The 15806-nt window shown below is 58.5% G+C and overlaps 1 protein-coding gene across 1 annotated transcript in view; it reads right to left on the bottom strand.

Moving 5' to 3' along the window:
- Positions 1-834: 834 nt before the first annotated feature.
- The window catches only part of NBEAL2 (neurobeachin like 2), a 43384-nt gene continuing 28412 nt past the window's right edge, over positions 835-15806 (bottom strand). Inside the window, 28 exon segments of the mRNA XM_064640042.1 lie at positions 835-1553; positions 2691-2826; positions 3386-3534; positions 3609-3770; positions 4893-5009; positions 5085-5179; positions 5989-6161; positions 6246-6355; positions 6476-6565; positions 6655-6771; positions 6854-6951; positions 7039-7156; positions 7243-7352; positions 8767-8897; positions 8978-9118; positions 9202-9326; positions 9406-9501; positions 10125-10232; positions 10325-10458; positions 10707-10864; positions 10950-11070; positions 11219-11343; positions 11425-11582; positions 12394-12543; positions 12634-12939; positions 13835-13972; positions 15127-15286; positions 15359-15537. Of these exon segments, the coding sequence (XP_064496112.1) occupies positions 1449-1553; positions 2691-2826; positions 3386-3534; positions 3609-3770; positions 4893-5009; positions 5085-5179; positions 5989-6161; positions 6246-6355; positions 6476-6565; positions 6655-6771; positions 6854-6951; positions 7039-7156; positions 7243-7352; positions 8767-8897; positions 8978-9118; positions 9202-9326; positions 9406-9501; positions 10125-10232; positions 10325-10458; positions 10707-10864; positions 10950-11070; positions 11219-11343; positions 11425-11582; positions 12394-12543; positions 12634-12939; positions 13835-13972; positions 15127-15286; positions 15359-15537 (3810 nt within the window). The 3' untranslated portion in view covers positions 835-1448.

Here is a 15806-nt window from a genome sequence, read left to right as displayed (position 1 = left end):
GGATGTGGCTGTTAAGACCCCCCCATACTCGTGACACTTGTGCCAGGGACTGCTGAGACCCCCCCGTGCTCGTGACATGTGTGTGGAGGCTGCTGAGAACCCTCACACTCGTGACACTTGTGTAGAGCTGCTGAAACCAGCCCCCCCCCGTCATCAAACGTGGGCACAGAGCTGCTGAGGACCCCCCCACTCATGACAGGGTCACTGAGACGCCTCACACTCGTGACACGTGGGTGCACAGCTGCTGAGACCCCCCCAACTCGTGACATGGGGATTCACAACTGCTGAGACCCCTCCCAGCTCGTGACACACGGGGTCACAGCTGCTGAGACTTGGCACACCGGGGTACTGGGCTGCTGAGACCCCACGCGCTTGTGACACGTGTGTGTAGAGCTACTGAGACCCTCCACACTCGTGACATGTGGGTGCAGAGCTGCTGAGACCCCCCTTAACTCGTGACACGTGGATTCACAGCTGCTGAGACCCCTCCAACTCATGACACGTGGGTGCACAACTGCTGCGACCCACCCCCAACTCGTGACATGTGGATGCACCGCTGCTGAGACCCCCCAACTCATGACACGTGGATTCACAGCTGCTGAGACCCCCCCCAAGTCATGACATGTGTGTGCAGAGCCACTGAGACCCTCCACACTCGTGACACGTGGGTACAGGGCTGCTGAGACCCCCTACACTCATGACACGAGTGTCCCCAAGTCCCCCTGACCCCCCACCTGACACAGCCTGTGTAGGACACCAGAGGGGGGTGACACTGGGGGGACACATGAGGGGGGGGTGTCACCCCTGTCCCGGGGCAGCCACGGGCCTCACACGCCGATTTCCCACAGATATATTATTATAATTATTAATATTAATAATAATCTTTGTCTGTAAAAGATCTAAAAAGGCATAGAAATAAAAAATAGGGTGGTGGGGGGGACACACACACGCGCACTCCTGGCCAGCGGGCACGGCGGGGGGGCCACGGCACCCCCTGCCCAGCGAGGGGTCCCCACCTCCTCCCGCCCCCCCACCCCCGCCTGGGAAGGGGGGATACATTCCCAAAAAACTGGGGGGGCTGGATACCCCAGCGGGGAGGGATAAGGCCACGGATGGCGGGCGGAGCGGGGGGCTCTGCACCCCCTCGGGCCCAGGGGTCCCCCCTCAGCCCCTGGACCCCCCCTTGGTCCAAGGGGTGCCCCCTCTCTGTGCCGGGGGCGCAGGGCCCCCTGGGGGGGTTTATCCCATTCTAGGCCCGGCCCTTGGAGGGGTTTATCCCACTCTAGGCCCAGCTCCCAGAGGGATTTATCCCAGCCTAGGTCCGGCTCCCAGAAGCGTTAATCCCAGCCTGGGTCCGGCCCCTGGGAGGGGTTTATCCCAGCCTAGGCCCGGCCCTCAGAGGGGTTAATCCCAGCCTAGGCCTGGCTCCTGGAGGGGTTAGTCCCAGCCTAGGCCCGGCCCTCGGAGGGGTTGTATTCCGTCTCTCCGGCCGACACCTGGGAGATGCGCCGCGTGGAACGCCACAGCCGCCGGTGGAACTGGCCCGGACGCACCTGGGGATGGGGGGGTGAGAGCCCACCCCGTGCTCTGACCCCTTTCCCATCCCTAAATCCTTCATCCATCCTCATCTTCATCCCCTTCTTCATCCCCACCCCCTTCCAGATCATCATCCAGTTCTCCATCCCCATCCTCTTCTTCGTCTCCATCTTCATCCTGTTCTCCATCCTCATTCCCATCCCCTTCTCCATCCCCATTCTCTTCCAGGTGCTCATCCCCCTCACCTCCCAGACATCTATCTGCTTCTCCAACCCCATCCTCATCAACTCCTCCATCCCCATCCTGTTCCGAACACCCACCACTCCCATCCCCTTCCAAACCCAGCCTTTGCTCCACTCACACTCACCCCCTTCCCCTTCCAAAACCCCATCCCTTCTCCCATCACTGTCCCCTTCCCCTTCCACACCTGCATCCTTTTCCCAACCCCCTCATCGCCATCCACCCATCACCCCTTCCCTATCTCCATCTCCATCCCCTTCCTTGTTCTCCATCTCCATCCCCTTCCTTGTTCTCCGTCTCCATCCCCTTCCTTGTTCTCCATCTCCATCCCCTTCCTTGTTCTCCATCTCCATCCCCTTCCTTGTTCTCCGTCTCCATCCCCTTCCTTGTTCTCCATCTCCACTTCCATCCCCTTCCTTATTCTTTATCTCCATCCCCTTCCCTATCTCCACTTTCGCCTCCATCTCTACCTCTTTTCCCTTCCCTATCTCCATCTCCATGTCTACCTCCATCTCCACCTTCAACTCCGTCATCATCCCTTTCCCTGTCTCCATCTCCACCTTCACCTCCATCCCCTTTCCCATCTCCACCTCCATCCCCATCTCCATGTCCATGTCCATCCCCTTTCCCATCTCCACCTCCATCCCCATCTCCATGCCCACCTCCATCCCCACCTTCATTTCCATCCCACCTCCATCTCCATCTTCACCCTCATTTCCACCTTCATTCCCTTCCCAGTCTCCCTCCCCATCTCATCCCCACCCCACTCCATCCCTATCCCAATCCCACATCTCTTTCCCCTCCCCACCCCGGTCCCCCTCAGCTCTGGAGAGGCCACGTTGAGTTCCTCAGCCCAGGAGCACCCCATGGACACTGAGACCCCTCCTCCCCCTCCCCTGTGGGGTCCCGCTCACCTCAGCGGGCTGCCCAGCGCCCACCACGATGAGTTTTCCATCCTCCAGCCCCACCAGGATGTGACTCTTCTCCTTGGTGACGGACACGCTGTGCACGGGCACCCTCATGGGCACGGGGGGCACGGCCGCCCTGAGGCTGCAGAGACGAGGGTGGGATGGGACCCCCGGGCACCCCGAGGGGGAGGGACAAAGGAGGAACCCTCCCCTCCTCTTCTCCATCCCCATCCTCTTCCAGATCCTCATCCACTTCTCCATCCACATACCTTTCTCCACCCACATCCTCTTCTCCATCCTCATCCCCATTCCCTTCCAGAACCTCATCTTACTCTCCATCCCCATCCCACTCCTCTTCTCCAACCCCATTCCCTTCCAGAATCTCATTCTATTCTCCATCCCTATCCCCTTCCAGATCCTCATCCTTGTCTCCACCCACATCCTCTTCTCCATCCTCATCCCCATTCCCTTTCAGATCCTCATCTTACTCTCCATCCCCATCCCAGTCCTCTTCTCCATCCCTATCCCCTTCCAGATCCTCATCCTCTTCTCCACCCACATCCTCTTCTCCATCCCCATCCTCTTCCAGATCCTCATCCACTTCTCTGTCCCCAACCTCTTCTCTGTCCCCATCCTTTTCTCCATCCCCACCTCCATCCCCACCCCCTTCCAGGCCCTCCCCCTCCCCGCTGTCCCGGTACCTCTGGAGCTCCCGGATCTCCAGCCCGCACTGGGTGGTCCCCAGCACCACGAAGTCCTCGGTGAGGCACATGGCCGTCACCTCCTGCTCCAGGGGCACGGACGCCAGGAGCTTCCCGTTCACGGAGTACAGGTGGAGCGCAAACCTGTCCTGGAAGAGGGCAGAGGGCGGGGAGCACGCGCCGCTGGGCACGGGGAGGGGGCCCCGGGGAGCCCGGGCCGTACCTTCAGGCAGGGCCGCTGGCTCGCAGTGCTCTGGGCCACCACCTGCCCCTCGGGGCCCACGGCCAGCTGGGACAGCACGGCGGGGACGCAGCTCTCGCCCGGCGGCCGCAGCGAGCGGATGAAGAGCCCCCGGCGCACGGTGTGCGTGATGATGGTGCCGTCCTGCGGGAGGGAGGGGACACGGCCTGACCACGGTGACAGTGATGGCTGCACTGCCCCACCTGGGAGAGGCTGGAGTGCCAATGGCTGGTGGCTCAGACAATTGGCCGTTTGAAAACCAGCCCTTCCCCATCTCCATCTCCACCTCCATCCCCCTCCCTATCCACTTCCATCCCCTTCCTTATTCTCCATCTCCACCTCCATCCCCTTTCCCATCTCCACTTCAATCCCCTTCTTTATTCTCTATCTCCATCCCTTTCCTCATCTCCACCTTCACCTCCATCCCCATCTCCACCTTCAGAAGGCGACCACGACAAATCAACCTTTGTTCACCCACGAGCTGGTTTTGAGCCAGAGAAGGGCAGAGCCTGACAAGAAGCAATCCTGGTGGGATGATGGTTTCTGTCCTGCCCATGTCCTCCCTCACACAGCTGGCTCAGGGGTGACACTCCCCTGCCAGGGGGGACATTCCCAGGTGGGGCTGAAGGTTTCCATCCCTTCTGATGGGGCACAACTGGCCCAACTATGCTGCTCATGTCTTAGAAGGGTCATAAACCACCAAAGCCCCCCGAAGTGCCCCGTGATCCACAATGTCACATCACACAGTGTGAAACCCCCCACCCAGGGGAGGAACCTGGGTGTTCCCACCTCAACCTGAGCATATTTTAACTCACTGAACTTTGTGTTTTGGGGGCTTCCCCCACCCCTGGTGGATCAAGACCAAACCATTAGTTTGGCACCAAAACTGCAACACTAAGGTCTCATGGCTGGATCCACGGGTGGGGACTATTTACTTTTCTCTCTCCTTTTCCTTCCTCTTTATCTCTCTCTTTCTTCTCCCCCCTTCTTCTTCTCAAAATATATCATCAGACAGACTTCAAAGCTTTCAGCCAAAGCCTTAGGAAGTACCTTGTTTTGCCTGGATAAGCTGAAGTCGGCCAGGCTTGACTTCGCTAAGTTAAACTTGGTTTAGTGTCTCACTTTGGATGTCGTTTTCAAGTTTGCCAAGTACCTTCTTCTACCTCAGTGTTCAAGTTATTCAACCTCCCAAGGATTTGGATGTTTCTCAATCAATCTTCCCCTAAACCCCGGGTGTAACACCCCCCTGGGTGACCCCCAGCTCACCTTGGAGCCCGACACCGCCATGTCCAGCTCGGTGCTGATGGCCACGCACGTCACCTCGGCGTCGTGGCCGTACAGGACCTGCACAGGTTTGGGAGCCAAGCCGCTGGAAAACCCACCCTGGCGTAGGAGACACGGACATCAGTGACCTGCTGGCGGTGCCCACCATGAGCTCCCCCCTGGATAACCCCTGACCTGCTGCAGGACCTGCCACACCATGCAGGTGGTGTCCCGGGATCCAGAGATGAGGTAGATGCCGCAGAGGTCGAGAGCCAGGCAGGTGACAACATCTGGGACAGGCAGAGGGACACCATGAGCTCCCATCCCACTGCACTCGGCATCCTGACTCCATGGGATGGCACCACACCCCCTGACTCCATGGGATGGCACCACGATGTGTTTTGGGATGTGGAATTGCTGCTACCCCCATTCCAAGAGGTGTTTTGGGATATGGAATTGCTGCAACCCCATTCCAAGATGTGTTTTGGGATATGGAATTGCTGCTATCCCCCATTCCAAGAGGTGTTTTGGGATGTGGAATCACTGCTATCCCCCATTCCAAGATGTGTTTTGGGATGTGGAATTGCTGCTACCCCATTCCAAGAGGTGTTTTGGGGTGTGGAGAATCTGCTAATCCTCACCCCCCTCCAAGAGGTGTTTTAGGGTGTGGAATTGCTGCCAACCCCATTCCAAGATGTGCTTTGGGGTGTGGAATTGCTGCCAATCCCACTCCAAGACATATTTTGGGATATGGAATTGCTGCTACCCCACTCCAAGATGTGTTTTTGGGTGTGGAGATGCTGCTAATCCTCACCCCGCTCCAGGATGTGTTTTGGAGCGAGGAATAGCTTCTACCCCACTCCCAGGTGCGTTCTGGAGTGTGGAATTGCTGCCAACAGCACTCCAAGACGTGTTTTGGGATGTGGAGATGCTGCTGACCCCGTTCCACCCCAGCTCTGAGATGGAACCCGGACCATCCCCAGAAGATGGACACTGGGAGATGCCCCTCACGTGTCCCCTTCTCCCGCCACGGCCCCTACAACCCCCTCAGGGCGTCACAGACCCTCACCATCCCCACCCTCCGGGGAGGAGGCCGTACCTATGTGGCGGGTGATGTGCCCCACCACCTTGCCCTTGGCCAGTGAGGTGACCCTCAGGCTGTTGTCCCAGTGTCCCCCGCTGAAGAGCAGCTTCCCGTCGGGAGACACGGCCAGCGTGCGGGAGCTGAGATCCGCGCCGGGGGCGAAGGGGCCCTGCAGGAACCGCTGCGTCCTGAGGGGGAGGGATGAGCTGCTGGACCGGTGGCACCCCCAGGGACCATCCCTGGGGACTGCTGAGTGGGCCCAGGTGACTCACTTGGCGTTGGACACGGTGGGGTCTTTGGTGAAGCTGAAGTAGTTGGAGATGTTCTTGTCGTAGGGCAGCCAGTTGTGGGTCCCCAACAAGCCGTTGGCGCTCACGGTGACCTGGGCAGAGGCAGAGGGGGAGGTGACACCATTCCCACCACCACAGCCCTCCTGCTTGGGTCCTGGACCCCTCTGGAGCAGCAGAACCCCCCCACAGTGCCCCAGTTTTCCCGTGCTCACCAGGACGTCGGGGGATCCCTGAGTGATGAAGGAATGCGCCTGGTTCTTGGGGACCACGGCCTGCACCAGGGCCACCCCGTCACTGATGCCCTGGGGGGGACACAGCAGCCAGTGGGCACCTTCCTGGCCACGCCCACCCCTCCCAGTCCTGCCCAGGGACCCCCCGGGGTCGCCCTCACCTCCACAAAGAAGGATTTGAGCTGGTCCAGGTGCTCGAAGACGTTGGGGGAGCGGGTGTCGAGGCGGGCCAGCCTCTGGGCAGCGCTCTCTGCCGACAGCCGGGCGGGGTGGGGCTCCTGGGGGGGCGAGGGGACGCATCAGCAGGGGGGTGACCCCCCGAAAGGGGCTGGTTTTGGGGGTGGGGGGGGTCTGAGCTACCTTGAGCAGCTGGCAGGGCGTCTGCCCGAAGTTGCTGATGATGCCCTCCAGGGCCTTCCGCTGCGTCTCGTCGGCGATGGCGTCCAGGTCCACGGCCCCTGGGGATGGGGACGGTCACGGGAGGGCCACCTGGGAGGTGCCTCTGGCCCAGGAGGTGCCCCCCAGCTCCCTTCCCTACGGCTCACCCTCGTAGGTGCAGTAGTAGAAGACATTGAGGGCCTCCACGGCGGCCGGGCCTCGCTGCTTGTACCCGAAGATGAGGTCGATCCACTCGTGGAGGTGGGCTGAGACATACTCTGACTCCTGGCCAAGGGGGGGGCATCAAGGGGGGTTGGGAACGCTCCCCATCCCCCTGGGATACCCCCCGGGGATGAGCTCCCCCGTCTCACCAGGGCTTTGCGGTGCTGGTGGATGAAGTCCTCGCGGGACCGCGCCCACCGCGGCAGCACCACGTCGCCCACCTTCTCGTTGGAGAGCTGGAGACAGCCCAGGTCGAAGCCTGTGGGCAGGGGGGAGTGTGAGAGACTGGGATGTGGATGGTTGGTGGCTCAGATCATCAGCTATTTGCAAAAACAGCCCTTCCTCGTCTCCATCTCCCTCTCCACTTCTATCCTCTTCCTTTATTCTCCGTCTCCATCCCCTTCCCCATCTCCACCTTCAGAAGGCGACCACGACAAATCAACCTTTGTTCACCCACGAGCTGGTTTTGAGCCAGAGAAGGGCAGAGGCTGACAAGAAGCAATCCAGGTGGGATGATGGTTTCTGTCCTGCCCATGTCCTCCCTCACACAGCTGGCTCAGGGGTGACACTCCCCTGCCAGGGGGGACATTCCCAGGTGGGGCTGAAGGTTTCCATCCCTTCTGATGGGGCACAACTGGCCCAACTATGCTGCTCATGTCTTAGAAGGGTCATAAACCATCCAAGACCCCTGAAGTGCCCCCAGAGTCATTTCTGGGGTGTTCCCACCTGAACATATTTTAATCCCCTGAACTTTGTGCTTTGGGGGCTTCCCCCACCCCAGACAGATCAAGACCAAACCATCACTTCAACATGGACCTGGCAACAATCAACTCTTGTCACTGGATCCATGAGTGGTGAGAACTTTCTACCTGGATCCTTTCCTTCTCTTTCTTTCTTTTCCCTTACACATTTTCTTAAGTGAGAATTTTATACTTTTATATTCCTATATTTCTACAGATAATAATAACACAAATGGGCTCCATCTCTGCTTTTCATTGCAACCAAATTGTTCTGAAATAAACCCTAGAGTAATAAATAATAATTTATTAATATAAAAATATAATAAAATACTAATACACAATATATAGTATTACATCACAGTAATGGAATAATATATTGTGATATATTATACAATATATAATAATATATTGTATAATATATGATATATCATATAATAATATATAATATCTAACATGGCAATATATTATATTAGTAAATGATATATAATAAATAATATTATAGAGTAATAGAATAATATATTGTGATATATTATATATTATATAGTAATATATTGTATAATATGATATATTGTATAATATATGATATATAATAATATATAATATATAACAGCAATATATTAGTAAATGATATATAATAAATAATAATACATTATATATATCTTATATATTTATATATATATTTTACATATTTATATATTTATATATATATATATTTATACATATTTTTATATACTTTTATATATTTTTATATATTTATATATATTTATATATATTTATATATATTTATATATATTTATATATATTTATATATATTTTATGTATTTATTAATTATTAAACGCTGGTCATTCAGGGATCTCTTCACAAGAACCTCAGTTCAGTGAGGGACACAGATCCCCCAAGTGCTCCCACGGGTGGGGATGGTCACCTCTTACCGTTCTGGTTCTCCAGGAACTCCGGGAAGTAGAAGAACTCGGGGATGAGCTCCTTGACATCCACGGGGTTCTCCATGCGCGCCTGCCACGCCGCCGGCACCGAGTGGAACTGCCGGTCCGAGCAGTCAAACCTGGAGGCAGGGGACAGCTGGTTGGGGGCTGTTTGTCCCCTCGATGTCCCCTCCTCGGTGCCCGCCCTGCGGGTGCCCACCTGCCGCTCTGCAGCTGGATGTGGAGGGTGGTGAAGGGCTCGGTGCGGATCAGGTAGTGCATCACTCCGGCCGCGTTGGAGTAGTGGGTGCCGTAGTGGAACTTGTCCACGGTGCCCGTGGGGTCCTCGAAGCTCTCGTACCTGGAGGTGAGGTGGGACGGGGTCTGCCGTGAGCCAGCCAGGCACTCCTCGCATCCCCCGGCCTTTATTTCTGGGGCACTCACTTCTCCTTCACGTCCCGGGCGTGCCGCTCGTTGGCCACCCCGATGGGCTTGGACAGGTCCCGGAACACGGCCGGGTTGGAGAGGTCCAGGGTCTCCGAGACGTAATCCCGCAGGATCCAGGGGAACTGGGGGGGAGCAGGAGGTGGGTGAGGCTGGGGGGGGCACGGGCTGGCTGTGGGGGCACGGGAGGGACACGGGGCTCACCACGGGGTACTGGGACAGGTCGTTGTAGGTGCGCCCCGCGATCGTGTTCAGCTGCATGAGGTACTCGAAGTTGGAGATCTCCCGCAGGACCCATTTCTGGAGCGAGGGGATGGGGGTGAGATGGGCTTGGGAGGGGCAGGAGACAGGGCAGACACCCCACCACATGGCAGGGCCCATCCCATGGCCATCACCGGTCCCAGAACGCCTCTGGTCTCTCGGCTGTCCCCAGTCCCATGGCCGTGGACCACCTCTGGTACCACAGCTGTCCCTAATCCCATGGCCGCCCCAGTCCCACGGCTGTCCCCGGTCCCACGGCTGTATCCACCCCACAGCCATCCCTGGTTCCATGGCCACCCCTGGTCCCATGGCCATGCCCATTCCATGGCCACCCTGGTCCCACATCCATCCCTGGTCCCATGGCCATCCCTGGTCCCATGGCCATGCCCCTTCCATGGCCACCCTGGTCCCACATCCATCCCTGGTCCCATGGCCATCCCCATCCTATGGCCATCCCTGGTGCCACAGCTGTCCCAGTCCCAGAGCCATCCCTGGTCCCAGAGCCATCCCTGGTCCCTGAGCCATCCCTAGTCCCAGAGTCATCTCCAACCCACAGCCATCCCTGATCCCATGAGCATTCCTATCCCACGCTGTCACGCTCCCCTTTCCCATCTGGGAATTCCAACCATATGGGATGGGGATGGGCACGGAGAGGCCAGTACCTGTGTGAGCCCCGAGGCTTTGAGCAGCTCCTGGGGCGAGCGGCTGCCGAAGTAGATCTGGTTGGGGGGCCGCAGGCCGAGGATGCAGGAGTACACCTTGTTCCTCACCTGGAGGGACGGGGAGAGGACACGGAGTGACCGGAGCTCGGGCAGTGCCGTGGCCCTGGGAGGGGCTTGGGGGTAGGATAAGGGTGTTCCACCTTCTTTCTGAAGTTGAGGAAGTAGTTGGCCTGGTCGATGAAGAAGAGCTCGAGGGCGGAGCGGCGCAGGTTGTAGCGGCGCAGGTGGACCTCGCGCAGGTGGGACAGCGGGCGCTTGAAGTCGTAGCCAATCCCTGCCAAGATGGGGGGCACGGAGTCCCACAGGGATCACCATCCACCCAGGCCCCCATTCCCAAGGCAGGGATGGGGCTGGGAGAAGCTCACCCCCAAACCAACCGTGGGTGATGGGTTCTGGGGCAGATGTGTGGGCAGAGATGGGGCTGGGAGAAACCCACCCCCACCCCCAGCGTGGGTGATGGGTTCTGAGGGAGATGTGTGGAGTGAGGGGTCCTCACCCCCCTCAGGGCTCACACGCCGTTACCTCCCTCCGTCTCCTCCTTGTCGCTGCTGCCATCATAGAAGTAGACGTGCTGGGTGGTCACCTCCAGGCGCCCGGGCACCACGGCCACCGTGGTGATGAGCTCGCAGTCCTCCGACACCACCAGCTTCTCCCGCTGGCTCTGCTCCTTGGGCTCGGCCCTGGGGGGCACAGTGGGGTGAGGACACCCCAGAGACACCCCCAGCCCAGGCGAGCCGGTGCTGTAGGAGGGATGAGGGCACTCACTGCGTGTCCAGCACGGGCAGGTCCTCCTCGGCCAGCTGGTCGTCCTCCAGCTCGCTCACCTTGGCCTCCTTGGCCATGGCGAGCGGGAGGGGCTCAGTGGGGGTTTGGAGGTGCTCGGCTCCTGAAATGAGGAGGGGGGTCAGCAGGTGCTCCCGGAGCTGGGGGACAAGTCCTGAGAAGGGCCCCCAAATTTCAGGCTGTCCATGACAGCTCCCAGCCCATCTCTATGCCCCTGGGTCCCCCGGGTGCCCCGGTGCCACCAGCCTCACCCAGGTTGTCCCGCAGGGCGCTGGCCTCCAAGTGCTGGTCGAAATTGAGGTTGGGTACCAGCTTCAGCCTCATCCTTGAGTAGGTCTCGGCGCTTGACAGCTTCCAGCGAACCTCCGGCGGGTTCCTGGGGGGCACGGGGGGGGCTCAGGCACTCCAGGGACCCCCGGCTGTGCCCCCCCTGCCCAGGAATGGGGCGGGCGCTCACCGGTCGGCCCAGGCGGAGCGGGGCGAGGTGAGCAGGCGGCACAGGGACCTCCACTGCTTCAGCACCGTGCTCTGGTGGTTGTTGGCCTGCTTGAGGACGTTGCTGTGCCGGGCGTTCTCCGCCTTGGAGCGCTTGGCCACCGGCTCCAGCACCAGCTCCTGCCAAGGCAGCACCAGAGTGAAGGGACAGCAGGGCTGGGGCTTGGGGACAACCCTGAAGTGAGGAGTGTGTTCATGGGGGACATCCCCAGGGTGGGGAGAATGACCCCGGGATGATGTGCTTGGGGATAGAAGCCCATCACGGGGATGATGTCCCAGGAATAAAGTTCCTGGGATGACGAGCACGTCCCCAGGACAAGGAGCACATCCCCCTGGGTGACATCCCAGGGGTGAGGAGCACATCCCCAGGATGAGGAGCATGTCCCAGGGTGAGGAGCACAATCTCTGGATGATATCCTTGGGGCGAGGAGCACGTCCCCAGGGTGAGGAGCATACCCCAAGGGTGACATCCCAGGGGTGAGGAGCACACCCCAAGGGTGACATCCTAGGGATGAGGAGCACATCCCCAGGGTGACATCCCAGGGGTGAGGAGCACGTCCCCAGGATGAGGAGCATACCCCAAGGGTGACATCCCAGGGGTGAGGAGCACACCCCCAGGGTGACATCCCAGGGGTGAGGAGCACGTCCCCAGGATGAGGAGCATGTCTCCAGGATGAGGAACATGTCCCCAAGGTGAGGACCACATTCCCTGGATGATATCCTTGGGGTGAGGACCACATCCCCAAAATGAGGAGCACACTTGCAGGGTGACATCCCAGGGGTGAGGAGCACACCCCCAGGTGACATCCCAGGGATGAGGAGCACACCCCCAGGTGACATCCCAGGGGTGAGGAGCACACCCCCAGGTGACATCCCAGGGGTGAGGAGCACACCCCCAGGTGACATCCCAGGGGTGAGGAGCAGGCAGGACCTGGAACATCTTGCGGCTGGCCGCCTTCTCCTGCTCCCGCCGCTGGGCGCTGCTCATCATGGCATCGTAACAGGCGTTCCAGAAGTTGGACATGTGGTCGTGGCTCCTGGCAAAGGTGTCCATCTCAAACTGGGCCATGGTGGGCTGCACCTGGGGAAACCAGGAGGAGGGAAGAGATGTTTCCAAGGGCTTCACACCCGCCCCCCATCACCCGGGTGTTCCCCCAGCGATGACACCCACGTGCTTCTCGATGAAGCCCCTCCACTCCGGGGTGGTGCAGAAGAGCTGGAAGTCCTCGTAGAAGGTGGGGCTGCCGTTGGTGGGGGGCAGGGAGGGCAGGAAGAGCTGCAGCTGCAGGGTCTCGTAGCACTGGTCCATGAGCGTGCGGATGATGGGCACCAGCCAGGAGAACGTCTCCGACTTGGCCTCCAGCGAGCGCCGCAGGGGGGTCTCCAGCTTCCCCAGGAGGTAACAGGCCTCGTCCTTCCTGGGAGCTGAGGACGTCTGCAGGAGGCTGTGCAGCTTCACGTAGGCCAGGGAGTGCAGCTGGGGGGACATGGACACGGGGTGGGGCCACTCCAAGGGCTGGGATCCCACTGGGAGGGATGTGGGATGTCATATGGGGCCACTCCAAGGGCTGGGATCCCACTGGGAGGGATGTGGGATGTCATATGGGGCCACTCCAAGGGCTGGGATCCCACTGGGAGGGATGTGGGATGTCATATGGGGCCACTTCAAGGGCTGAGATCCCACCACAAGGCCAGTTGGAGGGACAGGTGACATTGGCTGGGGCCACCCTCAGGGCTGGAATCCCACCATGAGCCCAGCTGGGAGGATCCGGGATGGAGCCACCTCGAGGGTTGGGATTCCACCAGGACATCAGAAGGGGCCACCCCAAGGGCTGGGATCCCACCACAAACCCAGCTGGAGGGCCATGGGATATGGGATGGGGCCATTCCAAGGGCTGGGATCCCACCATGAGCTGAGATGGGGGGACACAGGACGTTGGATGGGGCCACTCCAAGGGCTGAGATCCCACTGAGGGGGGCATGGGATATCATATGGGGCCATTCCAAGGGCTGGGATCCCACTGAGGGGGACATGGGATGTCATATGGGGCCATTCCAAGGGTTGGGATCCCACTGAGGGGGACATGGGATATCATATGGGGCCATTCCAAGGGCTGAGATCCCAATGAGGGGGACATGGGATATCATATGGGGCCATTCCAAGGGCTGAGATCCCAATGAGGGGGACATGGGATATCATATGGGGCCATTCCAAGGGCTGGGGTCCCACCACAAACCCAGCTGGAGGCACATGGGACATGGGGATGGGGCCATTCCAAGGGCTGGGATCCCACCACGAGCCCAGCTGGGGGCACAGGGGACACGGGGACGTTGGGATGGCAGCAGCCCCATGGGAGGGAGGGGTGACCCACCTGGGGGTCCTGCAGCAGGATGTAGCCCACGAGGACTCGCAGCCCCGCCTGGGCCATCTCCCTGAGGTCGGAGGTGCCGTTGGCCAGGTGGTACCACACGCCCAGCTTGTCCAGCAGGCTGTTCACCCCCTCGTAGATCTGGGGACACGGCGAGACCCCGCCTGGGCACGGATCCCACCCCTCTCCAGCCCCCAGGGCTGATCCCAGCACCCCTCGGCTTTGGGTTTGGGTTGGGGGTAGCATTTAGGATTAGGGTTTGGAGTAGGGTAGAACCCAACTCATAATGGTCGTTCCAAACTAGTCTGGGTTTGGGCATCAGGTTGGGGCTCAGGGAATGGGTTTATAGTAAGGGTGAAGGGTTAGGGGTAAGGATTAGGACTGGGATTAGGTCTGGGGTATAGGACTGGTTTTAGGGGTGAGGTTTAGGGCGGGGATGAAGGTTTAAGGATTAGGATTTAGGAGGTACGGTTACGTGACAGGTTGTGATTTAAGGCTGGGCCTAAGGCTTATAGTAAGGGGGTAGGGTTAGGGTTAAGATCAGGATTAAGGGTTGGGCTTTGTGACAAAAATGCAGAGTTAAGGTTTAGGATGAGGATTGAGACTAGGGCTGAGGTATAGGACTGGGGTTAGGGTTGAGCTTTATGACAAGGAGGGTTAAGTTTTAAGATCAGTATTTAGGATGTCTTAGGTTTTTAGTATGGGTGTAGGGTTAGGGTTAAAATTAGGATTAAGGGTTGGGGTTTGTGACAAGGATGTAGGGTTAAGGTTTAGGATCTACTGTTGATTCATAGTTTAGAATTAATGTTGAGGTTATTTCCTAAGGTTAGGATTAGGCTTTGAATTACACTGTAGGAATAAGGCTGAGGTTATTTCCTGAAGTTAGGGTTGGGGTTTGATTTACAATTTAGGATTAAGGTTGAGGCTATTTTCTAGGATTAGGGTTAGAGTTAGGGTTTGATTTAAATTTAGGATTAAGGCTGAGGTTATTTCTAAGGTTAGGATTAGGTTTTGACTTACAGTTTCTGATTAAGGCCGAGGTTATTTCCTAAGGTTAGATAAGGCTGCAGATAAGGCTGTGTTTAGACTCAGGTCTATCATCAGGGATTAGGGGTTAGGTTAGGATTAAGGCCAAGGTTATTTCCTGAGGTTAGGTCAGGGTTAAGGCCCAGGTTATATCCTAAGGTTAAGTTCAAGCGCTGCAGGTAGGGCAGGTCTAACACCAGGGATCGGGCATCAGCAGTAGGGTCGGGAGCTCAGGTTTGGGACAGGAATGCCTGCTCATTCCCACCCACCTTCTCGCTCCACAGGGCCTGGTTGTTGTGCCCCTCGGAGAAGAGGAAGTCCTGGAGCAGCCGGAGCAGCTTGAGGGCGTTGTGGGTGAGGCCGGGCAGGGCCCCCGGCCCCGACTCCTTCAGGTCGGTCAGCGCCGACTCCAGCATCATCTCCAGGAGGCTGGGGGACAGCACAGCTCCGCAGGGTGGCCTTTTCCCTTGGGATCCCCCCCCGGAGCCGGGCGGGACTCACCTGCGCTTGATCTCGTCCGGGGGCCGCACCAGCTCGCAGGCCGAGCCCAGCTTGGTGAGCACCGAGAAGACCTGGCCCCGCTCCCGCCAGGCCGCGTCGTCCCAGCCCTCCACCCCGCGCCACGTCACCGAGAAGATGATGTTGGTCAGGAGGTTGCACAGCTCCTCCTCGGGGGTTTGCTGCCACGGGAGAGGGAGAGTCACAGAGTCACAGGATGTGCTGAGTTGGAAGCGACCCACAATGATCACCCAGTCCAACTCCTGGCCCTGCACAGGACGCTCCAACAATCCCACCATGTGCCTGAGAGTGTTGTCCAAACCCTCCTGGAGCTCTGGCAGCCTTGGGGCTGTGCCCACTGCCCTGGGGAGCCTGGGCAGCGCCCAACCAGCCTCTGGGGGAAGAACCTTTCCCTGAGATCCAACCTGACCCTGCCCTGACACGGCTCCAG

The sequence above is a fragment of the Pseudopipra pipra genome, chromosome 1 (genome assembly GCF_036250125.1).
Source record: "Pseudopipra pipra isolate bDixPip1 chromosome 1, bDixPip1.hap1, whole genome shotgun sequence".
Lineage (NCBI taxonomy): Eukaryota > Metazoa > Chordata > Aves > Passeriformes > Pipridae > Pseudopipra > Pseudopipra pipra.
Note: the sequence above shows the minus strand (reverse complement) of the source record. Positions and strands in the feature narration are given on the sequence as shown.